The sequence below is a fragment of the Elephas maximus genome, chromosome X, assembly GCF_024166365.1.
Source record: "Elephas maximus indicus isolate mEleMax1 chromosome X, mEleMax1 primary haplotype, whole genome shotgun sequence".
Lineage (NCBI taxonomy): Eukaryota > Metazoa > Chordata > Mammalia > Proboscidea > Elephantidae > Elephas > Elephas maximus.
This window is the reverse complement of record NC_064846.1, coordinates 113995383-114021901: the sequence shown is the minus strand read 5'-3', so window position 1 is coordinate 114021901 and position 26519 is coordinate 113995383. Positions and strand designations below refer to the sequence as shown.

General features: G+C 37.2%; 1 protein-coding gene across 6 annotated transcripts in view; it reads right to left on the bottom strand.

The window, feature by feature from the left end:
- The window catches only part of WNK3 (WNK lysine deficient protein kinase 3), a 428084-nt gene that overhangs the window by 53708 nt on the left and 347857 nt on the right, over positions 1 to 26519 (bottom strand). For all 6 annotated transcript variants that reach the window (XM_049872575.1, XM_049872573.1, XM_049872574.1 and 3 more), the window contains exons 18-21: positions 25995 to 26085; positions 25344 to 25474; positions 24198 to 24808; positions 20431 to 20642 (exon numbers count right to left, since the gene is read on the bottom strand). In XM_049872575.1, the coding sequence (XP_049728532.1) occupies positions 20431 to 20642; positions 24198 to 24808; positions 25344 to 25474; positions 25995 to 26085 (1045 nt within the window). The remainder of the gene's footprint in view (positions 1 to 20430; positions 20643 to 24197; positions 24809 to 25343; positions 25475 to 25994; positions 26086 to 26519) is intronic.

Here is a 26519-nt window from a genome sequence, read left to right as displayed (position 1 = left end):
AATAATACTTAATAGAAAAAGATTCAATGCTTTCTCCCTAAAATCAGGAAAAAGACAAGGATTTCAGCTTTTACCACTTCTATTAGGTTTTGGGTATTAAACATTGTAATGAAACTCCTACCAGGACAATTAGACAAGAAAAAGAAATAAAGATGCATATTAGCTATGAAGAAGCAAAACTATCTGTAGATGATATGATTTTGTATACAGAAAATCCTAAAGACTCCACTAAAAAACTATTAGAAATAATACACCTACTCCTCCCTTATCGATTATCATGTTATCAAACATTTCGCATTTATGACAATAGTAAAAAATCTATTATCTGACTATTTTGCGCATTAACGATGTACATCTGGCAGTAACTAACGTTGAGGTGCGAGGCAAGAGTAATATTGGCTGTAATGGATAAGGTTATGTGTCAACTTGGCTAAACCAGGATTCTTGGTGGTATGGCAGTTATGTGATGACGTAATTTGACAGTTACGTAATGATGCAGTCATCCTACATTTTTCCATAATGCTGATTTTTGCATAAAGACCTGGTCTTTGGAACCTAACCGTGTTGATAAATGAAGAGTGGGTATAATTGAATTAAAAAATATGACAGGATACCAGGTCACTACACACAAATTAGGGGCCCTGGTGTTGCAGTGGTTAAGTGTTTGGCTGCTAACCCAAAAGCCATGAAGTTCAAATCCAGCCGCTGCTCCCTGGAAACCCTATGGGGTAGTTCTACTCTGTCCTATAGGGTCACTATGAGTCAGAATCGACTTGATGGCAACGGGTTTTTTATATGCAAGTGCATTTCTGTACAGTAGTAATAAACAATCTGAAAATGAAATTAAGGAAACAATCCCATCTATAACGGTAGCAAAAGAAATACCTAGTAATAAATTTTAAAAAGGAAGTGCAAGACTTGTACACTGAAGACTGCAAAACATTGTCGAGAGAAATTAAAGATCTAAATAAACAACATGTTCAGGTATAAGAAGACAACATTTTAAAGATACCAATACTCCCCAAATTGATTTACAGACGCAACGTAATCCCTATCAAAATTCTAGCTGTTTTTTTTTTTTAACAGAAATTGACAACCTGATACTAAAATCCATATCAAATTTCAGAGGACTCAGAATACCCAAAACAATTTTGAAAAAGAAGAACAAAGTTAGAGGATTTATACTTTTCAATTTCAAAAGCTACTACAAAGCTACAGTAATCAAGACTGACACTGGGTTAAAAATGGACATTTAGATCAAGGGAATCAAATTGAATGCCCAGAAATAAACTCACATATTTATGTTCAATTGATTTTCAAGAAGGGTTCTGGGAAATTCAATGGGAGAAAGAATGTTGTTGATAGGTGCTGTCGAGTCGATTCCGACTTTTAGCGACCCTATGCACAACAGAATGAAACACTGCCCGGTCCTGAGCCATCCTTACAATCGTTGTTATGCTTGAGTTCATTGTTGCAGCCACTGTGTCAATCCACCTCGTTGAGGGTCTTCCTCTTTTCCACTGACCCTGTACTCTGCCAAGCATGATGTCCTTCTCCAGGAACTGATCCCTCCTGACATACTGTCCAAAGTATGTGAGACACAGTCTCGCTATCCTTGCTTCTAAGGAGCATTCTGGTTGTACTTCTTCCAAGACAGACCTGTTCGTTCTTTTGGCAGTCAATGGTATATTCAATATTCTTTGCCAACGCCACAATTCAAAGGGGTCAATTCTCCTTCAGTCTTCCTTATTCATTGTCCAGTTTTCACATGCATATGATGAGATTGAAAATCCCATGGCTTAGGTCAGGCGCACCTTAGTCTTCAAGGTGACATCTTTGCTCTTCAACACTTTAAAGAGGTCTTTTGCAGCAGATTTGCCCAATGCAATGCGTCTTTTGATTTCCTGACTGCTGCTTCCATGGGTGTTGATTGTGGATCCAAAAAAATGAAACCCTTGACAACTTCAATCTTTTCTCCGTTTACCATGATGTTGCTCACTGGTCCAGTTGTGAGGGTTTTTGTTTTCTTTATGTTGAGGTGCATTCCATACTGAAGGCTATGGTCTTTCATCCTCATTTGTAAGTGCTTCAAGTCCTCTTTGCTTTCAGCAAGCAAGGTTGTGTTATCTGCATAACACAGGTTGTTACCGAGTCTTCCTCCAGTCCTCATGCCCCGTTCTCCTTCACATAGTCCAGCTTCTTGTATTATTTGCTTAGCATACAGATTGAGGAGAAAGAATAGTCTTTTCAATAAATGGTGCTGGGACAAATGGATATCCACATGCAAGAAAATAAAAAAATTAATTTCGACCCTATCTCACACAAGATGTAAAAGTTAACCCAAACTGGATCAAATACTGAAATGTAAGGGATAAAAGAAAAACTTCTTGGAAGAAAACATAAGAGCAAATCTTCATGACTTTCATTTAAGGCAATGATTTTTTAGATATGGTACCTAAAGCACAAGCAACAAAAGAAAAAATAGATTGGAATTCATCACAACTTAAAACTTTTGTGCTTAAAAAGACACTACAAGAAAGTGAAACCACCACCAACAGAAGGGAAGAAAATATTTGCAAATAATTTATAATGACAAAGGTCTGTTATTGTTTGCTACTATTGAGTCGGCACCTGAGTCATGATGACTCCATGCACAACAGAACAAAATGCTTCCCTGTCTTGAGCAATCCCCATCATGGGTTGCTGATAGGACCACTGTGATCCATCAGGTTTTCACTGGCTGATTTTCAGAAGTATATCTCCAAGCCTTCCTTCCTAGTCCATCTAAGTCTGGAAGCTCTGCTGACATTTCTTCAGCATCACAGCAACACGCAAGCCTCCAATGACAGACGAGTGATGGCTGTGCATGTGGTGTACTGACTAGAAATCAAGCCTGGGTCTGTAGCATGGAGGGTGAGAGTTCTACACTGAACCACCAACGCCCCTTAGGATAAGGGTTTGGCATCGAGAAAATACAAACACTTGCAACTCAACAATCAAAGACAAATAATCCAATTGAAAAATGGGTAAATGATTTGAATAGACATTTCTCCAAAGAAGATATACAAATAATCAATAAGCACAAGGAAAGATGTTCAATGTCATAAGTCATTAGGAAAAGCACATGAAAAGATGCTCCAAAACATCAGTCATCAGGGAAATGCATATGAAAAGCACAATGAGATATACTTCACACCCACAATGATGGCTAAAATAAAAAAGACAGACAATAACAAGTGCTGGTGAGGATGTGGAGAAATTGGAAACTTAATACATTGCTGGTGGAATTGTAAAATGTAAAGCACCTGCTTTTGAAAATAGCCTGGCAATTCCTCAAAAGGTTGAACATAGAGTGATTATTTAATCCAGCAATTCTACCCCTACGTTAACTACCCAAAAGAAATGAAAATATATGTTTACACAAAAATTTGAATGCAATTATTTACAGCAGCATTATTCATAATGGGCAAAAAGTAGAAACAACCCAGATGTCAACAAATGATGAATAAACAAAATGTGGTATATCCATACAATGGAAAATTATTTGGCAACAAAAAGAAAGTACTGATACATGCTACACAACATGGATGAACCTTGTAAACATTATGTCAGGTAAAAGAACTCAGTCACAAAAGGCGAGTGTTGTAAAATTCCATTTACATAAACTGTCCAGAGACAGAAAATTGATTAGTAGTTGCCAAAGACTTGAGGTTAAATGGGGAGTGGCTGCAGAAGGATACAAGGTATATTTTTGTTGTGACAGAAACATTCTAAAATTGATTATGTGATGGTTGCACAACTCTAGAAATATACTAAGACCCACTGAATTGTACACTTTAAATGGGTGAAATGTTTTTTAATTTTATTCTGGTGAAAATATACATATCAAAACATATGCCATCTCAACAGTTTCTACGTGTAAAATTCAGTAACATTGATTACATTTGTCAGGTTGTGAAACCATTTCTCACCATTCTTTTCCAAGTCATTCCACCACCATTGTTATAATAACCTCAATGCCCCCTAAGTAAAAATTACCCTTTTCTGCCTCCCTTCCACACTTTGGTAACCACTAATAAACTTTGGTTTCTCTATATATTCTTATTTCATATAAGTGAGACTGTACAATATTTGTCCTTTTGTAACTGACTTATTTTGCTCAGCATAATGTTTTCAAGGTTCATCCACATTGTGGCATGCACCAGGACTTCATTTCTCTTTATGGATAAGTAGTATTTCATTGTGTGTATATATGGCATTTTGTTTATCCATTCATCTCCTGATGGAATTTTCTGTTGTTTCCACCTTTTCACTACTGTGAAAAGTGCTGCAATGATCACTGGTGTACAGGTTTGTTTGTGTTCTTGCCTTCACTTCTTCTGGGTATATATCTTGGATTGGGATGGCTGAGTTCCACGTTCACCTTTTTGAGGAACCACAAAACTCTTCCACAGTGGCCATATCATTTTAAATACTAAATGAGTCAATTTTATGGTATGCGAATTACATCTCAATAAAGGCATTATTTTAAAAAATGTTAAACACAGAGTTACCATACCAAAAAAAACCCCATTGCCATTAGAGTCGATTACAATTCATAGTGACCTTGTATGACCCAGTATTTCCATTCCTATGTATACACTTAAGAGAAATGAAAATATATGTCACATAGGAACTTTTAAACAAAAGAGGCAGAGCCAGGATGGCAGAATAGACAGACGCTTGCGGCGAGCCCTATTACAACAAAGACCCCAAAAAACAAGTGAAATGGCTATATTTGCGACAAGCTGTGAGCCCTGAACCTCAAAGGCAAAGTCAGAAAATGAACTGAGCGGCAGGGAGAGGAAGAGACGGTTCAGAAGCGGAGAGGAGTTACCAGACCTGAATTGCTGGGAGCCCTCAGGCACCATTCCTGGGAGCGGCTGCGGGGGACTGATACTACTGTTCAGCTGCAGGTTCCTCAGGGAGAAGCAGCAAGCCACAAAGCCTACTCACACCTCCGGAAACAGAGAAGAACAGTGCTCTCAGCAAAAGCTAAGTACTTCCGTATATTTTACCATGTCCCCCACCCCCAAGCCAGCGTCAGTGGCTGTTGATTTTCCTGAGCCTCAGACAGGCCCTAATGAGGGCCTAGAGCCATCCTTCTGGCCTTGGGGAAGGAATAAATTAGCAATTGGGGGAAAAGATAATTTGCCAGCTCCACTAACCAGTGGAGCTCAGGACAGAAGCAGCTCCTGTCCAGGCATAAATGGTCTGTGGACTTTTGAATACCTTTCCCCTGTATGGGCCAGTATGGGCCTATTTAAGGAGGCCCTTGTTGGCAGCAACAGACAACAACTGTTTCAGCTGTGTAGTGGAGGGGTGGGTGACTGATGTTTGACACCACTTTGCATATTAAACAGGGTCCTCACCTACCCACATCAGGGACCTAAGGACTGGTGGCTCCACTCAGGTCACCCAGCCACCCATGACAGGGGTCCAAGGATAACTGGTATGTCCCAGTCCTTACAACCAAAAACACTGGGTGCCCATTGTCCATCTGCAGAACCCACACACCTGTACGCTCTAAGCAAGAGAGACACGCTTTCCTCAGAGACACTTGGGAGACAATTCTCAGCCACCTGCCCTGTTCAGAGTGTGACCCCTGCTGCAACCAGATACCGGTACCTACACCAATCACCCCTACCCCTCTAAGACTGTAGGACAGAACCTGTACCACACACTTGATGATCAGCTACCTGGACACCTGAGCTGAATTCACACAAGAAAAGTGAATGGACTCCTACACTGATGCATCTGATACTCTAGCCATCTGGGGACAGGATGTCAGAGCTCAAAAGGTGAAAATAATTAAGCTAGCTCACTCAAGCAAACCACCTGGGCATACCAAAACAAAACAAAGCAAGAAGCTACCATACAGAAAGCAAACATAAAGTAAACTAATATCATAAGTTACAGATGTATCAGAGACAACAGTCAATATCAAGTCACATAAAGAAACAGACTATGATCACCTCAATAAGCTCTCGAAACAAAGAATCCAGGGATCTTCTAGATGAAAGTGCCTTCCCTGAATTACCGGATGCAGAATACAAAAGATTAATATATAGAACTCTTCAAGACAACAGGAAGGAAATCAGGCAATATACAGAACAACCCCAGGAACACACAGATAAAGCAGTTGAAGAAATTAAAAAGGTTATTCAGGAACATAATGAAAAATTTAATAAGCTGGAAAAATCCATAGACAGACAACAATCAGAAATTCAGACTATTAACAAATTACAGAATTAAACAACTCAGTACAAAGTCAGAAGAGCAGAATTGAATAAGTGGAAGGCAGAACTGGTGAACTTGAAGATAAAGCATTTGGCACCAATAAATTGGAAGACAAAGCAGATAAAGGAATTTTAAAAAATGAAGAAAGCTTAAGAATCATTTGGGACTCTATCAAGAGAACCTACGAGTGACTACAGTACCAGAATTTGGAGGAATAACAGAAAATACACATAGGATAGTTGAAGATTTGTTGGCAGAAAACTTCCCTAATATCATGAAAGATGAGAAGATATCTATCCAAGATTTTAAAAGAAAGTCACCAAGACATATAATCACACTTCCCAAAACCAACGATAAAGAGAGCATTTTAAGAGCAATTAGGGATAAACAGAAAGTCACCTACAAAGGAGAGTCAATAAGAATAAGCTCTGACTACTTGGCAGAAACCATGCATGCAAGAAGCCAATGGGATGACTTATATAAAGCATTGATGAAAAACAATTGCCAGCCAAGAATCATATATCCAGCAAAACTGTCTCTCAAATATAAAGGTGAAATTAGGACACTTCCAGATAAACAGAAGTTTAGTGAATTTGTAAAAACCAAACCAAAACTACAAGAAATACTAAAGGGAGTTCTTTAGTTAGAAAATCAATAATATCAGGTATCAACCCAAGACTAGAACATTGGACAGAACAATCAGATGTCAACCGAGACAGAGAAATTACAAAAGTAAATCAAGATAAAAAAAGCTCAAAACAGGGAAACAGTGATGTAATTACGTAAAAGAAGACAACATTAAAACAATAAAGAGAGACTTTTTTTTTTTTAAAGAAATGTAGTTACAGATCTTTCATATGGAGAGGAAGACAATGACTAAAGGGACAATATACCAGGAAGATATAACCATATTAAATATTTATGCACCCAATGACAGGGCTGCAAGATACATAAAACAAACTCTATCAGCATTAAAAAATGAAATAGACAGCTCCACGATAACAGTAGGAGACTTCAACACACCACGTGAAAGGAACACACAGTGAAGGACAGGGCAACCAGAAAGAAGCTCAATAAACACATGGAAGATCTAAATGCCACTATCAAGCAACTTGACCTCATAGACATATACAGAACACTCCACCCAACACCTGCCAAATACACTTTCTTTTCTAGTGCACATGGAACATGCTCTAGAATAGACCACATATTAGGGTATAAAGCAAGCCTTAGCAGAATCCAAAACACTGAAATATTACAAAGAATCTTCTCCGACCATAAGGCCATAAAAGTAGAAATCAATAACAGAAAAAGCAGGGAAAAGAAATCAAAAGCTCGGAAACTGAACAATACCCTGCTCAAAAAAGACTGGAGTATAGAAGACATTAAGAATGGAATAAAGAAATTCACAGAATTCAATGAGAATGAAAACACTTCCTATCAGATCCCTTGGGGCACAGCGAAAGCAGTGCTCAGAGGTCAATTTATAGCAATAAATGTACACATACAAAAAGAAGAAAGTGCCAAAATCAAAGAATTATCCCTACAACTTGAACAAATAGAAAGAGAGCAACAAAAGAAACCCACAGGCAGCAGAAAAAGGAAATAGTAAAAATTTGAGCAAAATTAAATGAAATAGAAAACAGAAAAACAATTGAAAGAATTGACAAGACCAAAAGCTGGTTTTTTCAAAAATTAACAAAATCGATAGATCCTTGGCCAAACTGACAAAAGAAAAACAGGAGAGGAAGCAAATAACCCAAATAAGAAATGAGATGGGCGATATTACAACAGACCCAACTGAAATTAAAAGAATCATATCAGATTACTACGAAAAATTGTACTCTAACAAATTCAAAAACCTAGAAGAAATGGATGAATTCCTAGAAACACACTACCTACCTAAACTAACACAAACAGAGGTAAGACAACTAAATAGACCCATAACAAGAGAAGAGATTGAAAAGGTAATCAAAAAACTCCCAACAAAAAAAAAAAGCCCTGGCCTGGACAGCTTCACTGCAGAGTTCTACCAAACTTTCAGAGAAGAGTTAACGCCACTACTACTAGAGGTACTTCAGAGCACAGAAAAAGGACAGAATACTCCCAAAGTCATTCTATGAAGCCAGCACATCCCTGATACCAAAATCAGGTAAAGACACCACAAAAAAAGAAAATTACAGACCTATATTCCTCATGAACGTAGATGTATAAGTCCTCAACAAAGTTCTATCCAAGAGAATTCAACAACATATCAAAAAAATAATTCACCATGACCAAGTGGGATTTATACCAGGTATGCAGGGATGGTTCAACATTAGAAAAACAATTAATGTAATCCATCATATAAATAATACAAATGACAAGAATCACATGATTTTACCAACCGATGCATAAAAGGCATTTAACAAAGTTCGACACCCATTCATGATAAAAACTCTCAGCAAAATAGGAACAGAAGGAAAATTCCTCAAAAGAATAAATGGCATTTATACAAAGCCAATAGCCAACAACATCTTAAATGGAGAGAGTCTGAAAGCATTCCCCTTGAGATCGGGAACCAGATAAGGATGCCCTTTATCACCCCTCTTACTCAACATTGTGCTGGAGGTCCTAGCCAGAGCAATTAGGTTAGATAAAGAAATAAAGGGCATCCAGATTGCAAGGTAGAAGTATCTGTATTTGCAGATGACATGATCTTATACACAGAAAACCCTAAGCAATCCTCAAGAAAACTACTGAAACTAATAGAAGAGTTTAGCAGAGTATCAGGATAGAAGATAAACCTACAAAACTCGGTTGGATTTCTCTACACCAAAAAAGAACATCGAAGAGGAAATCGCCAAATCAATACCATTTACAGCAGCCCCCAAGAAGATAAAATACTTAGGAATAAATCTTACCAGAGATGTAAAAGACTTATACAAAGAAAACTACAAAAAACATCTGCAAGAACCCAGAAGATACCTACAATAAGTGGAAAAGCATACCTTGCTCATAGATAGGAAGACTTAACATTGTAACAATATCTGTTCTACCAAAAGCAATCTATACATTTAATGCAATTCCGATCCAAATTCCAATGACATTCTTTAATGAGATGGAGAAAAAAATCACCAACTTCATATGGAAGGGAAAGAGGCCCCAGGTAAGTAAAGCATTACTGAAAAATAAGAACAAAGTGGGAGGCCTCGCTCTACCTGATTTTAGAACCTATTATACCGCTGCAGTCGTCATAACAGCCTGGTACTGGTACAGCAACAGATACATAGACCAATGGAACAGAATTGAGAATCCAGATATAAATCCACCCACCTATGAGCAGTTGATATTTGACAATGGCCCCATATCAGTTAAATGGGGGAAAAGACAGTCTTTTTAATATATGGTGCTGGTATATCTGCAAAAAAAATGAAACAAGACCCATACCTCACACTGTGCAGAAAAATGAACTCAAAATGGATCAAAGACCTTAATATAAAATCTAAAATGATAAAGATCATGGAAGAAAAAATAGGGACAACGTTAGGAACTCTAACACATGGCATAAACAGTGTACAAAACTTCACTAACAATGGAGAAGAAAAACTAGAAAACTGGGAGCTCCGAAAAATAAAATACCTATGCTCCTCCAAAGACTTCACCAAAGAGTAAAAAGATTACCTACAGACTGGGAAAAAGTTTTTAGCTATGATATTTCTGATGAGCGCCTGATCTCTAAAATCTACATGATACTGCAAAAACTCATCTAGAAAAAGACAAATAACCCAACTAAAAAATGGGCAAAGATACTAAGAGACAATTCACTAAAGAAGACATTCGGGTAGCTAACAGATACAAGAGGAAAAGCTCACGATCATTAGCCATTAGAGAAATGCAAATCAAAACTGCAATGAGATTCCATCTCACTCCAGCAAGGTTGGCATTAATCCAAAAACAAGAAATGTTGGAGAGGTTGTGGAGAGACTGGAACAGTTATACACCGCTGGTGCGAATGTAAAATGGTACAACCACTTTGGAAATCGATTTGGCACTTCCTTAAAAAGCTCAAAAAGCTAGAAATAGAACTACCGTATGATCCAGCAATCCCACTCCTTGGAATATATCCTAGAGAAATAAGAGCCTTAACATGAACAGATATCTGCACACCCATGTTCACTGCAGCACTGTTTACAATAGCAAAAAGATGGAAGCAACCAAGGTACCCATCAACGGATGAATGGATAAATAAATTATGGTATATTCGCACAATGGAATACTATGCATCAATAAAGAACAGTGATGAATCTGTGAAACATTTCATAACATGGAGAATCTAGAAGGCATTATGCTGAGTGAAATTAGTCAGTTGCAGAAAGACAAATATTGTATAAGACCACTATTATAAGAACTCAAGAAATAGCTTAAACAGAGAGAGGTATTCACTAATTAAATAGTAGATAAGAACTACTTTATGTGAAGGAAAAGAGAACATACAATACAGGAGAGGTCAACACAACTAGACTAAACCAAAAGCAAAGAAGTTTCCTAAATAAACTGAACGCTGCGAAGGCCAGTATAGCAGGGGTAGGGTTTTGGGGACCAAAAAAAAAAAAAAAAAAGAATTATGAAAATTTTATACATACAGACACATATAAAGATAATAAATACTTTCTCAAAAAGAAAACAAAACTTTTATATGAATGTTTATAGCAGCATTCATAATAGAAATTCCTCAGGTGTCCAACTGATGAATGAACAAAATGTGGTATATTCACACTACTCAGTATTACTCAGCAATTAAAAGTAATGAAGGAATTAAAAGATTGATATATGAAACAATATGGATGAATTTTGAAAACATTATTATAAGCGAAAAAATCAGTTAAAAAGAAACACATATTCTATGATTCCATTTACATGAAATGTCCAGAACAGGCAAATGTATAGAGACTGAAAGTAGATATGCCTGGGCTTGGGAGGGCGGAGAAGTTAGAATGGATGAATGACTGCTAATGTACATAGGGTTTCTTTTTAGGGTTCTGAAAATGAGACTTTAATGGCGGTTTTACAACTCTGTGAATGTGTAAGTATTTATGGTATGTGAAATATATCTCAATAAAACTGTAAAAAATAAAATAGAAAGAAAAGGAAGAAGCACTTTCCAAGTCATTTATAAAGCTAGCATTTCCCTTACACTAAAACCAGAAAAAGGCCGTACTGAAAAATAAATTAAAAAGAATGAAAGCTATAGACAAATATTCCTCATGAACTTGGATGTAAAAATCCTCTACAAAATATTAATCAATTGGATTTAGGAAAATACGAGCAGTATAATAAAGCATGAAAACTTGAGTTTCGATCTAGAAGTGCAAGATTGGTTTAACATCCAAAAATCAATTAGTGTAATGCACTATATGAATAATCTAAAGAAGAAAATGTACATGAATATATTAATTGATATAGAGAAAGCAGTAAACAGCCAGGTATGATAAAAATTCTCAGAAACTAGGAATAGAAGAAAAGTTTTTCAGTTGATAGAGGGCATCTACAAGAAACTTACAGCTAATGTCATACTTAATGGTTGAAGACTAAAGGCTTTCCACCTATTTTAGTTATCTAGTGCTGTTAAAACAGAAATGCCGTAACTGGATGCCTTTAACAAATAGACATGTACTCTCATAGTTTAGGAGGCTAGAAGCCTGAATTCAGGGTGCAGCTCCAGGGGAAGGCTCTCTCTTTCTGTCAGCTCTGAGGCAAGGTTCTTGTCTGTTTTTAACATCTGTGGGCCTGACGTTCCTTGGAGATCTCCATATGTCTTTGCAGCAATCTTCCCCTGATTCTAGCAGGTTCTCAGCATAGGGACCCTGGGTCCAAAGGACATGCTCTGCTTCCGGATCTTCTTTCTTGGTGGTAGGAGGTCTCTCTTCTCTGTTTGATTCTCTCTGCTTTTATCTCTTGTAAGATAAAAGGTGATGCAGGCCACACTCCAGGGAAACTCCCTTTATATCAGGTCAGGGCTGTGTAAGGGTGTTGGATCCCACCCTAATTCTCTTTAACATAAGCTAATCTTGTCTCATTAACCACAGGCAGAGATTAGAATTTATAACACATAAGGCAATTACATCAGGTCTCAAAATGGAGGACAACCACACAATACTGGGAATCATGGCCTTGCCAAGTTGACACATACTTTGGGGGAACACAATTCAATCCATGATGCTCCCTAAAAATGGAAATAAGACAAGGATGCCCAACCTCACCACTCCTATTCACCATTCATACTGGAAGTTTTAGCCAGTGCAATAAGGCAAGAAAAAGAAACAAAAGGCATACAGATTAGAAGAAATAAAATTATTCCTATTCATAGCTATGATTGCCCACACACAATATTCCAAGGAATCTACAAGAAAACTCCCAGAACAAATAAGTGCGCCTCAGAAGATATTAGTCTACAAGGCCAATAGACAAAAGTTAATATTTCTACATACCAGCAATGTATAACTGGACACTGAAATTTAAAAATCAATACCATATACGACATCTCCCTTCATCCCCCCAAAAGGAGAAGAAATCCTTGCGTATAAATGTAGCAAAACCTGTGCAGAATATGTATGTAGGAAACTATAAAAAGCTTATAAAACAAATCAAAGAAGACCTAAAAAAATGGAGAGCTATCCTATGTTCATTAATTGGAAGACTCAACATAGTAAAAATGTCAATTCTCCCCAAAATGATATACAGATTTAATGTAATTCTAATCAAATTCTGTTTTTAATAGATATAGTCAAGCTAATTTTATAATTTATATGAAAAGGCAAAAAAATTACAATAGCTAAAACAATTTTGAAAAGAAGACTAAAGTTGGAGGAATCCTGATACCTGATTTTAACAAGATCAATTTAAAGAATTACTGTATTTTACACAAATAACACACAAATTATGCCATAACTGTTTTACTTAATTTCATCATTTCCGTGTGTTACATGTGTGGGCACATTATTTACGTGTGCACATTATTTGTGGAAAAACAGTAGTATAAAGCTACAGTAAACAAGACAGCGTGGTTTTGGTGAAAGGAAAGACACATGGACCAACAGAACAGAATAAGGAGTATAGAAATAGGCCCACACATATATAGCCAACTGATTTTTGACAAAAATGCAAAAGCTGTTCAGTGGAGAAAGGACATTCTTTTCAACATATGGTGACAGAACAATTGAATACCCATAGGCAAAAAAAAAAAAAAAGAACCTCACCCAAGCTTTATAAAAGCTTTATACCTTGTACAAAAATTAACTCAAAATGAGTAATAGATCTAAATGTTAAACATAAAACTATAAAACTTTTAGGAAAGAGTTCTTAGATATTACACTAAAATCATCATACATAAAAGAAAAATTTGATAAATTATACTTTATCAAGATTAAAAACTTATTCTGACAATGACACTGTTAAGAAAATGAAAAGGGAAGGTACGGAATGGGAGAAAATATTTGCAAATCACAAGTATGACAAGGAATTTATATGCAAGATAAATAAAAACTCTTAAAATACATTCAAAGAAAAATAACAAACTAATTTTTTAAAATGGCAGAAAATTTTACCTCTGGGGGAAACCAAATAAAGGGTACACAAGATCTCTCTGTATTATTTCCTCAACTGCATGTAAATCCACAATTATCTAAATAAAAAGTTTGATTAAAAGTAAAACAGGATACAAGAAAATGGCAAAAGACATTAATATCCCAGAGAATATATGAATGGCAAATAAGTACTAGAAAAAATGTTCACCATCACTAACCATCAGGGAAATGAAAATTAAAACCACCATAATATACCACTATACACCTATTGTTTTTGTTGTTAGGTCCTGTCGAGTCAGTTCCGACTCAAAGCCACCCTATGTACAACAGAATGAAACACTGCCCGGTCCTGCGCCATCCTCACAATGGATATGCTTGAGCCCATTGTTGCAGCCACTGTGTCAATCCATCTCGTTGAGGGTCTTCCTCTTTTTCTCATTGACCCTGTACTTTACTAAGCCTGATGTCCTTCTCCAGGGACTGATCTCTCCTGACAACATATCCAAAGTATGCAACCATCCTTCCTTCTGAGAAGCATTCTGGTTGTACTTCTTCCAAAAGAGATTTGTTTGTTCTTTTGGAAGTCCATGGCATATTCAATATTCTTCCCCAATACCACAATTCAAAGGCATCAATTCTTCTTCTGTCTTCTTTATTCATTGTCTAGCTTTCGCATGCATATGATGCGACTGAAAACACCATGGCTTGGATCAGGCGCACTTTAGTCTTCAAGGTGACATCTTTGCTTTTCAATACTTCTAAGAGGTTTTTTGCAGCAGATTTGCCCATGCAACACATCCTTTGATTTCTTAACTGCTGCTTCCATGGGTGTTGACTGTACATTCAAGTAAAATGAAATCCTTGACAACTTCAATCTTTTCTCTGTTTATCATGATGTCGCTTATTGGTCCAGTTGTGAGGATTTTGGTTTTATTTATGTTGAGGTGCAATCCATACTGAAGGCTGAGGTCTTTGATTTTCATCAGGAAGTGCTTCAAGTCCTCTTCACTTTCAGCAACAAGGTTGTATCAACTGCATAACCCAGGTTGTTAATGAGTCTTCCTCCAATCCTGATGCCCCATTCTTCTTCATATTGTCCAGCTTCTCAGATTATTTGCTCAGCATACAGACTGAACAGGTGTGGTGAAAGGATACAACCCTGACACACACCTTTCCTGACTTTAAATCACGCAGTATCCCTCTTGTTCTGTTCGAACAACTGCCTCTTGGTCCATGTAAAGGTTCCTCATGACCACAATTAAGTGTTCTGGAATTCTCATTCTTTGCAATGTTATCCATGATTTGTAATGATCCATAGAGTTGAATGCATTTGCATTGTCAATAAAACACAGGTAAACATCTTTCTGGTATTCTCTGCTTTCAGCCAGGATCCATCTGACATCAGCAATGATATCCATGTTCTCTTCTGAGTCTGGCCTGAATTTCTGGCAATTCCCTGTTGATATACTGCTGCAGCTGCTTCTGAATGATCTTTACCAAATTTTACTTGTGTGTGATATTAATGCTATTGTTCGATAATTTCCACATTTGGTTGGATCACCTTTCTTGGGAATAGGCATAAATATGGATCTCTTCCAGTCAGCTGGCCAGGAAGTTGTCTTCCAAATTTCTTGGCATAGACGAGTAAGCACTTCCAGCGCTGCATCGGTTTGCTGAAACATCTCAATTGGTATTCCATCAATTCCTGGAGCCTTGTTTTTCACCAATGCCTTCAGTGCAGCTTGGACCTCTTCTTTCAGTACCATCAGTTCCTGATCATATGTTACCTCCTGAAATGGATGAATGTCGATCAATTCTGTTTGGTATAGTGACTCTGTATTCCTTCCATCTTCTCTTGATGTTTCCTGTGTCATTTAATATTTTCTCCATAGAATCCTTCAATATTGCAACTTGATGCTTCAATTTTTTCTTCAGTTCTTTCAGGGTGAGAAATGCCGAGCATGTTCGTCCCTTTTGGTTTTCTATCTCTAGGTCTCTGCACATGTCATTATATTTTACTTTGTCCTCTCAAGCTGCTCTTTGAAATCTTCTGTTCAGCTCTTTTACTTCATCATTTCTTACTTTTGCTTTAGTTACTCAACGTTCATGAGCAAGTTTCAGAGTCTCTTCTGACATTCATTTTGGTTTTCACTTTTTTCCTGTCTTTTTAATGACCTCTTGCTTTCTTCATGTATGACGTCCTTGATGTCAGTCCACATCTTGTCTGGTCTTCGGTCATTACTGTTGAACGCATCAAATCTACTCTTGAAATGGTCTCTAAATTCAGGTGGGATATACTCCAAGGTCGTACTTTCGCTCTCCTGTACTTGTTCTAATTTTCTTCAGTTTCAACTTGAACTTACATATGATCAACTGATGGTCTGTTCTGCAGTCAGTTCCTGGCCTTGTTCTGACTGATGATATTGAGCTTTTCCATTGTCTCTTCCTACAGATGTAGTTGACTTGATTCCTGTGTATTCCATCTGGCGAGGTTCACGTGTATAGTTGCCATTCATGTTGCTGAAAAAAATATTTGCAACGAGGAAGTTGTTGGTCTTGCAAAATTCCATCATGCAATCTCAGGCATCATTTCTACCACCAAGGCCATATTTTCCAACTACCGATACTTCTTCTTTGTTTCCAACTTTTGCATTCCAATCACGATAGTTATCAATGCATCCTGATTGCATGTTCCATCAATTTCAGACTGCAGAAGTTGGTAAAAATCTTTAATTTCTTCATCTTTGGCTTTAGTGGATGGTGTGTAAATTTGAATAATATTCATTTTAGTGGATGGTGTGTAAATTTGAATAATAGTCATATTAACTGGTGTTCTTGTATGAATATTATGAATATTATCCTATCACAGACAGCACTGTACTTCAGGATAGACCTTGAAATGTTCTTTTTGACAATGAATGCAATGCCATTCCTCTTCAAGTTGTGATTCCCAGCATAGTAGACCATGTGATTGTCCGATTCAAAATGGCTAATACCAGTCCATTTTAGCTCACTAATGCCTAGGTTGATGATGTTTATGTGCTCCATTTCATTTTTGAAAATTTCCAATTTTCCTAGATTCATATTTCATACATTCCATGTTCCAATTATTAATGGATGTTTGCAGCTGTTTCTTCTCATTTTGAGTGGTGCCACATCAGCAAGTGAAGGTCCCCAAGGCTTGATTCCATCCACGTCATTAAGGTTGACTCTACTTTGAGGAGGCAGCTCTTCCCCAGTTGTATTTTAAGTGCCTTCCAACCTGGGGGGGGGGGGCTCATCTTCCAGCACTATATCAGACAATGTTCCACAGCTATTCATTAGGTTTTCATTGGCTAATTCTTCTCAGATGTAGAATGTCAAGTCCTTCTTCCTAGTCTGTCTTAGTCTGGAAGCTCAGCTGAAACCTGTCCACCATGGGTGACACTGCTGGTATTTGAATACTGGTGGCATAGCTTCCAGCATCACAGCATCACAGCCCCCACAGTACAACAAACTGACAGTCGTGTGGGGGATACACCTATTAGATTGGCGAAAATAAAGAATACTGATAATACCAAGTGCTGAAGAGGATCTGAAGAAACTGAAATCTCATACGTTGCAGGTAGGAATGCAAAATGACGCAGCTGCTCTGGAAAACAGCTTGTCAGTTTCTTGAAAATTTAAAATACACATACCGTATGACTCAGCAACCCTACTTTTGGATATTTTCCCAAGTGAACTGAAAATATGTTCATACAAAACCTATACATGAATATCTATAGCAGCTTCATTCATAAAAACCCAAAACTGGAAACAACCCAAATGTCCTTCAACAGGTGAATGGATAAACTGTAGCATATCTATCGAACAGAATATTACTCAGCAATAAATAAGAAAAATACATTGTAACACAAAATACCTTTGAAGAATCTCATAGACGTTATGCTAAGTGAAAGAAGCCAGTCTCAAAAGGTTACATGCTGTATGATTTCTCTTTTATGACATTCTTGAAAAGTCAAACTACAATAATGGTGAACAGATCAGTTGCCAGGAGTGGGAGCAATGTGTGATTTTAAAGTGATAGCATGATGGAATTTTGGGGAATAATGGAACTGTTGTGTATCCTGATTGTGGTGGTGGTGGTTACACAGATGTATATGTTCAGGGAACTGTTCACCCAAAAGACTGTTAACTTTAATTTTTCAAAGTTTTAAAAAGGAATTATTTCCTTTCAGTTTCTGTTTGTTTTTTAACCTCTTGCCAAGATGGCTTTTTTAAGAAAAAATTTACTATGTAAGGTTTTGGCAGGGTAGATAGATGAAACTATCTATCCTAAACCCTGTCCTAAAGGAAACTGCATTGCCCACATTTATGAAGGGAAGCATAAATGTTTTTACAATGAGATCCTGTGCCTCTGGTCATGGTTGATTAGAATGAGGCAGAAACCTGACTTGAGAACAGTAGGCAATGGCCTCTGACCCATTTCTTGGCATGAAAAAGATGAGCATGGATAGCCAAATTTTCTATCTCTGAAATCTGACTGAGGCCAGTTAAGCAGGGCTTTGACAGTGAAACAATACTTTGGGATCATAACAAGCCAAATCTATCTGAATGTTGACGTTATGGGTACCAGAAACTACCTAAACAGAAGTCATTTGACAACAAAACAGAATAAAGTATGGCTATCAATAGCTGGAGAGCCCTGGTGACACAGTGGTTAAAGCACTTGGCTGCTAACCGAAAGGTTGGTAGTTTGAACCTAGCAGCTGCTCTGTGGGAGAAAGATGTGGCAGTCTGCTTCCATAAAGATTATAGCCTTGGAAACCCTATGGGGCAGTTCTACTCTGTCCTACTGCGTTGCTATGAGTCGGAATCAACTTGATGGCAATGTATTTATTAATAGTCCATGTGCTTCTGCTACTAAATGCCCAAAGCTGCCTTCAATATAAATCTACCCTTCAGTCCTATTTTTGAGGATCATCCAAATTACAGTTCCTGTTCTTCAGTTCTTTATTAGTTTTCTATTGCTGCTGTAACAATTAACCACAAACTTAGTGGCTTAAAACACCACAAACTTACTATCTTACAGTTCTGTAGGTTAGAAGCCCAACACAGGTTTCACTGGGCTAAAATCAAGGTGTTGCAGGGCTGCATTCCTTCTGGAGGCTCTAGGAGAGAATCCATCCCCTTGCCTTTTCTCCAGCTTCTAGAGGTTGCCTGCCTTCCTTGGTTCATGGCCCTCTTCCTCCACCTGCAGAGCCAGCAAGTTTGCATCTCTCTGACCCTGCTTCCCTCCTCACATCTTTTCCCTTACCATCTCTTCTGTCTACCTATTCCACTTTTAAGGACCCTGTGATTAAATCGGGCCCACCCAGATATTCAGGATAATCTCCCTATTTTAAAGTTAGCTGATTAACAACCTTAATTCCACTCTTTCATGTAATATAACACAATCATAGGTTCCAGGATGAGGATGCAGACATCTTTAGGTGGGCCCATTAATCAGCCTACCATAAACGCATGGAGATTTCACGTATATCCCTGCAATCCACTCTAACCCCCATCTTGACAGGGTATATGTCATGGATTGAATTGCATCCCCCCAAAATATGTGCCAACTTGGTTAGGCCATGATTCTCAGTATTGTGTGGCTGTCCTCCATTTTGTGATTTTCCTGTGAGTTACAAATCATAATCTCTGCCTGTGGTTAAACAGGATTAGGGTGAGATACAACACCCTTGCTCAGGTCACATCTCTGATCTAGTGTAAAGGGAATTTCCCTGGGGTGTGGCCTGTACCACCTTTTATCTTACAAGGGATAAAAGGAAAGGGAAGCAAGCAGAGAGTTGGGGACCTCATATCACCAAGAACGCAGTGCCAGGAGCAGAGCACGTCCTTTGGGTTCCTGCGTGCAGAAGCTCCTAGTCCAGGGGTAGACTGACGAGAAGGACCTTCCTCCAGAGCCAATGAAGAAAGCCTTCCCCTGCTGAGCTGACACCCTGAATTTGGACTGCTAGCCCACTGGACTGTGAGAAAATAAATTTCTCTTTCTTAAAGCAATCCACTTGTGGTATTTCTGTTATAGCAGCACTAGATGACTAAGATATAACCAAAGAAGCCTGATCTGATTAACAACTTCTTTATTGGTTAAGTGGAGCCTGACCCTCTTTTTTTCAAAGTCAAAGAAGTACCTAATTTCTAATATTCTCCCTACAAATAAAGATCTCTTACTCAGACAGAACATGAATACATTTTTAAGATTATCTTTGTTATCAACAAACTCTAAATGCTAGACCAGCAGTTCCTACTGACTGATAAAATTTCAAAAGCTATTTTGGGGATTGTTATTAGGCTTTCAACTCTTTGTTTTCCAAATGAAAACATAAGACATACTCATCGGCTCCCCAAAATCTATCATCTATCATAACCATTATTTCATGAAAGAACGCTTAATACCAAAAAAATAGAAAAGAACCTCAGAATAATGTGTACTTTTTAAAATCATTTTAGCTTAATTAAAAAAATTGTATTATCATCATTTTTCTCACTTTGCTTATCTTTGACCAGAGGTTTTTTTTTTTTTTCACTTTTATGACTGATTTACCTGTACCAACTATGCTATTATCCACATGTGTCAAGGACTGGGGGCGGCTTCGAAGTTTGCTTTTGAAAGATCTTGGTCGACGTGGTGATGCAGGTGGCAGAGGAATCTCCGAGGATTGAGTTTTACTATCTTTAATTGACCGAAGGCGTTCATAGAGCTCCTGCAGCTCCTTATTCTGCTGGGTTTGAAGATTTACCACCTCCTGAATGTGTCTGAATGAAAATCATGCAGAAAGCATTTTACTGGCACTGGCACAATACAGATGAGCCAAGAATCTCTACACCAGTACAAGTAGTTTAAGAAGGAATTTAGATTAAGAACGTGGAACTACAGGAGAGTATTTTCACAATTTTAAGATGGGAAATGCTTTCCTAAGTATAACATTAAACTAATCAGGTATAAAGAAAAAGGTTAACAAATTTGACAAGAACAAGTTTCTAAAAAACTTCAGTAGAGTGAAAGACAATAAAAGTTAAAGTCAAATGGTATTAATAATATTAAATCTTTCCTTTATTATATACTGTGAATATAAACAGGAAGAAAATATTTGTAATATGTAATAAATAAAGAGCTAACATTCAGAATCTATAGTTCCCAAAAATCAATAACAAAAATTAAAAACCTTATTACTGTATAGAAAAAAAAAAAGACAATATGAAAGGCAATTCCAAAGATGGGTAAATACAAAGAGCCAATAAATATAAGATAATGCACAACCTCACTATAAAGCAGGGGAACACGATTTTTTAAAAACCTTTTTAATCCATCTAATTGGGGAAAAAAAAAGTATTGATAATACCCAGTCTAATGTTGATTTGTGGGAAAAGAGACACTTTCATACACTTTTTTTCTTTTGTGTGTAAAATGGTATAGTTATGTTGGAAGACAATTTCAGCAATATCTATCAATTTAAAATGTACACACATTTTAACCCAGCCATTTCACTTTCAGGCTTCTATCCTATGAAAATACTCACATAAGTATGTAAAAATACAAGGACGTTCACTTCAGCATTGTTTACATAAATAAAAGATGGGAAACAACTGAAATGTCCATTTAAGGAGGGATTAAATAAACTGGGTAAACTTATACAGCCATTTAAAAATTAAGGTAGATTTATTTATGCAGAAATAAACATATATAGGCAACAACGTTAAGTCAAAAAATTGTAGAATAACATTTATATTATGATCCTACTTTTGTAAAAATAAAACTATTTGTAAATGCAAAGAAAAATTACTGGCAAATAACAGTTCACAATGGTTACCTCTGAGAAGTGAGACTGGGGCATGAGAAATGTGAAGAGGGTTTTTTGGTTTGCTTTTTTCTCTACTGTTTGAATCTTTTCCTATGTTTCACTTTCATAATAATTTTAGAAAAATAGATATTTATGTAAAAAAATTAAAAGACTGCAGTTAATTCAAAATCAGGCAGGTCTAAAGACTCAGCTCACTACTGGGCGCTTATAGGACTACAGTCTTTAGGAATATCATCAAGGACTTTTAAAAAATTATGAAGAAATCATAATACCAAAAGAACACTGAAGACAAAATAGACAAAAATTATCTTAAGATACCTTAGGTCCTGGGTTCTATAAGGTTATGGGAATCCATGTCTCAGATACAAAATAAAATACTCATTATAATCATCTACAAAAGCTACCAGTCTTCTGAGAACATTTTAGAAAATCATTTAATGATTTAAAAGAATCGTTAAAAACGTGATGGAATATTGATATCACAAACATTAAAACACTTTAGTAATAACTATTTTATTATAAGAGTGTCAGTGTACATATACTACAATAGTACTTAATATATACAAAAAACTCAAACTTGTATCTTCATTACCTTTTTTAAAGTAAAAAAATCAATCTTCCAGTGATGAATATTAAAGCATACATTCACAATTTCTTCTAAGCTCAAGTTAAAAGGGCATTATGTCTTTAAAAATATGATTATTTCAACATGAGAGTTCTGGGTGGCACCGTGGTTAAAAGCTACAGCTGCTAACCAAAAGGCTGGCGGTTCGAATCTACCAGCCGCTCCTTGGAAATTCTATGAGGCAGTTCTACTCTGTCCTATAGTGTCACTATGAGTTGGAATTGACTCAATGGAAATGAGTTTGGTGATGTGGCATTTCAATATGAAATAAATCTACAACTTTCTGAAAAAAAATGAAACAAGTTGGAGAGAAAATAATATTACACTTATTCCGTGTGGGAATGATAGTTTCATTTTATTTTTCCCTCTGGGCAAGGCCTTAAAAACTCTAGGAAATTTCAAAGAATTTTAAAATGCTTTAGTTCTTAAGGAAACCCTGGTGGCGTAGTGGTAAAGACCTATGGCTGCTAACCAAAAGGTCGGCAGTTCGAATCTACCAGGCGCTCCTTGGAAACTCTATGGGGCAGTTCTACTCTGTCCTATAGGGTCGCTGTGAGTCGGAATCAACTCGATGGCAGTGGGTTTGGTTTGGGTTTGGTTTTAGTTCTTAAAGCATTCAAACTTAGCATCCAACTGGCGCATTATCCAAACATGTAAGAATCTGGTTAAAAGCCAGCTTTTCCTCTACCTATATTTTATCTTCTCCCTGATTGTGCCAGCTTTAAAAGTTATTCAAGTCCCAGAATAAGACAGACATTCTTTAAAGCATAAGATACCATCAGAAATTGCTAATGATTTCAACTTTTCAAAGTAATGGCATGCGGATGACAGGAGGCTTGTACATAATTTTTGTGTATCCACATAACAGAATAGCAGAGCCTCCGGTGGTGCAGTGCTTAAGAGTTTGGCTGCTAACCAAAAGTTTGGCTGTTCGAATACACCAGCCTTTCCATGGAAACGCTATGGGGCAGTTCTACTCTGTCCTATAGGGTCGCTATGAGTCGGAATCGACATGACGGCAATAGGTTTGGCTTAAAAAAAAAAAAGGAATGATTCAGATATAGGTCCAAAATATAATGAAAAAGTAAAAAAAAAAGCAAGATACGTGAACAGTCTGTGGTATATGCTATAATTTGTGGGTGAAAAAAAGAATTCAGTAACTTAATACTAATTTCACAAAAATAGCATTTCTAGATGATAAAACATATTGCCACAATATCACTAAGCCAGATGCTGTTGAGTCGACTCCAACTTGTGGGAATCGTGTGTGTTAAGAGTAGAACTAGCTCTACAGGGTATTCAATGACTGACTTTTCAAAATTAAATCACCAGGGCTTTCTTCTGAGGAGCCTCTGGGTGGACTTGAACCTCCAACCTTTCAGTCAGCAACTGAGCACATTAACTACACCACTCAGGGACTCCCAAGAATCTCAGACATAAAACAAATTATAATTAGCCCTCCAATTATGAAAACATTTTAAATAAAACTTTAAGATACATAAATATTTAACATTTATATATCTTTTTGCCTTTCTTTGGAGGAGTCCTGGTGGTGCAGTGGTTAAAGCACTCAGCTGCTAAATGAAGGTCAGCAGTTCAAACCCACCAGTTGCTCCACAGAATAAAGATGTGGCAGTCTGCTTCCATAAAGATTAAAAAGCCTTGGAAACCCTGTGGTCAACTCTACTCTATCCAATTGGGTTGCTATGAGTTGGAATTGACTGGATGGCAATGAATTTGGTTTTGGTTTGGCTTAGCCTTCTTTACAGTTTTCAATCATAAAAAGTTTTTAATTATTAAAATGTCATCAATTCTTAATATTTACCTACCAATTAAATACAAAGTTCTATAAAATCCAAGGCAACAGAAGAAAGAAGTCCTTACTTTTCTCGTAATCTTTGAAGCTCCACCTTCAAGTCCTCATCCTCTATTTCTGACTCATCATCACTGCTCATTGGGGAAGATGGTGAATAGAAGAGTGAGTTCTGTGTTTGAACACAGGCTTGTTCTTCATGGCACTGATCACTCTCTGGAACAGTCTTTGCTACTGAATTTTCATTGCCAGCAAGAGGGGCTGAAAGTTCACTATCAGAGTTAGGCTGTTTCCTAATAGGCAGTGTTTCTCTCTCTTTATGCAACAGTTCAGATTCAGGCTGCATAGTACTTCCTGCAGCTAAAGTTTCTTCCAATTCCTTTTCTGGTGTCATAAAAGATATACCAGTCTCACAATCTGTGCTGAAAGACAAGAAGTCACCTTGTTTGGGAATTCCTTTATCTTCTTTAACGGTTTCATAAAGAGCTTGTAACTTCTGAAAAGAAAATGAAGTTTGTGGATTGTGCACAGCAGGTTCCATTTCTATCAACTGAGACTTTTCTGTTTCAGTAAATACTAGAGTCTCTTCATTAGAATGGTTTGCCATTTGATTGAAAGCTGGTATGTGCTCTATTCCAAAAGATGTCACTTTCATCGACTGTTGCTGAGGAACTGTAATCACCTGAGATACAAAAAGGCAAAAGTGGCTGGCTCCACCTAACCAAAAATGAAACCTCACGAAGAAATTCAGTATCAATATATGGCATAGACAAGTGGATGGTCTGTAGTGATGTGTACAAATCAATAACACCAAAACCTAAAAACCCCACCTATATTCTCCATATTCAAAGTCTTTCAATAGGGCCCCTTGAGTAAGGCAAGTTTGCATCATATTATTCAAATAAAGTTACACAATTTGTAAACAAAACAACACGTTGCCAAAAACTGGAAGGACAGGAAACTAGTGTTACAAAGAAAGATGACCCACCCCCCCCCCCAAATGATGACCCATTTTTGTGTTCTCCTCCAGCTACTAAAATCCCCATTTCTTTAGACTCACCTTTACTGGATGGCTTCAAAAGATGAGGGGATGTGTGCAAGGGTAACAAGTTAAATGATTTACGTTTAAAATAAGTATTGACCTACAGACCAAGATCTTAAATGCTGTTACCTTTAATAAGGCCCTTGCAGATAAGGATTCAACCAAAGACACAAACCTGGAACCGACCCCGCTGAAATGATCCACTCATCACCTTGCATCTACTCAAAGCCCTAGTATCAGCTATGGACTCTCGTGTCAAAGGAATGGGATCAGGAGCAACTGTTGATCTCGTATCTTCTGTTTCCACTGAAAGTTTTGCCAAATTGTAAGCAGAAAAAAAATTGTTAAGATAAATTTTCTTATGTTATCAAGTGGAAGAAAAGTAGAAAAAGTTTAACTTCTGCTAGATAATTAAAAGGTGTTATATGTAATAAGCAACACTGCATAAGTCCCTCACTCTAAATCAGGTATTGCAAGATTTATCCCAAGACTTAGTATCTACATGAAATGAGTACGTGGAAAACCAAATTAGTTACAAAAGGAAAAATAAAATGTCAATAGCATCAATGGGACGTATAATATGCACAGGCTATGTGGAAAAGTGGCAAGATTTGCATATGAACAAAAAAAAATACTTAAGAAAATGGAAAGTGATGTTACCTAGTCTATGTCCCTGACACACTACCTTGATGGACTTTTGATCTCTTGAAAAAGCTGGTTGACTGCCGTAGCCTGTATGCCCAGCTTTTTAATTTGCGAGTCCAGGATTTCTTGCTAATAGGATTTCTGAGACTAGGACAAGTAAAGCTTAGGCCAAAATATCCACCTCCTGTGTGCAGATGAATGGCTCCACCACTTGATACAGCAGCAGGATAGGTCTCTGGATCCCCTGGAAGTAAAGCATCTGGGGACATCTCCTAATGGAGACAGAAAGAGAAAAGCCAAAAATGGTAATAATTTAGGTTATAGCGTGTTATGTTGAATTGTGTTTCCCCCAAAATGTGTTGTCAACTTGGCTAGGCCATGATTCCCAGTATTGTGTGGTTGTTCTCCATATTGTGATCTCACGTGATTTTCCTATGTGTTGTAAATCCCAACCTCTATGAAGTTAATGAAGCAGGATTAGAGGCAGTTATGTTAAATGAAGCAGGACACAATTTACAGAATTAGGTTGTATCTTGAGTCAATCTCTTTTGAGATATAGAAGAGAGAAGTGAGCAGAGAGGAGATGGATCTCATTGCCACCAAGCAAGAAGAGCCAAGAGCGGAGCGTATCCTTTGGACCTGGGGTCCCTGTATTGCAGATTGATGACAAGGACCTTCCCCCAGAGCCACAAGAGACAGAAAGCCT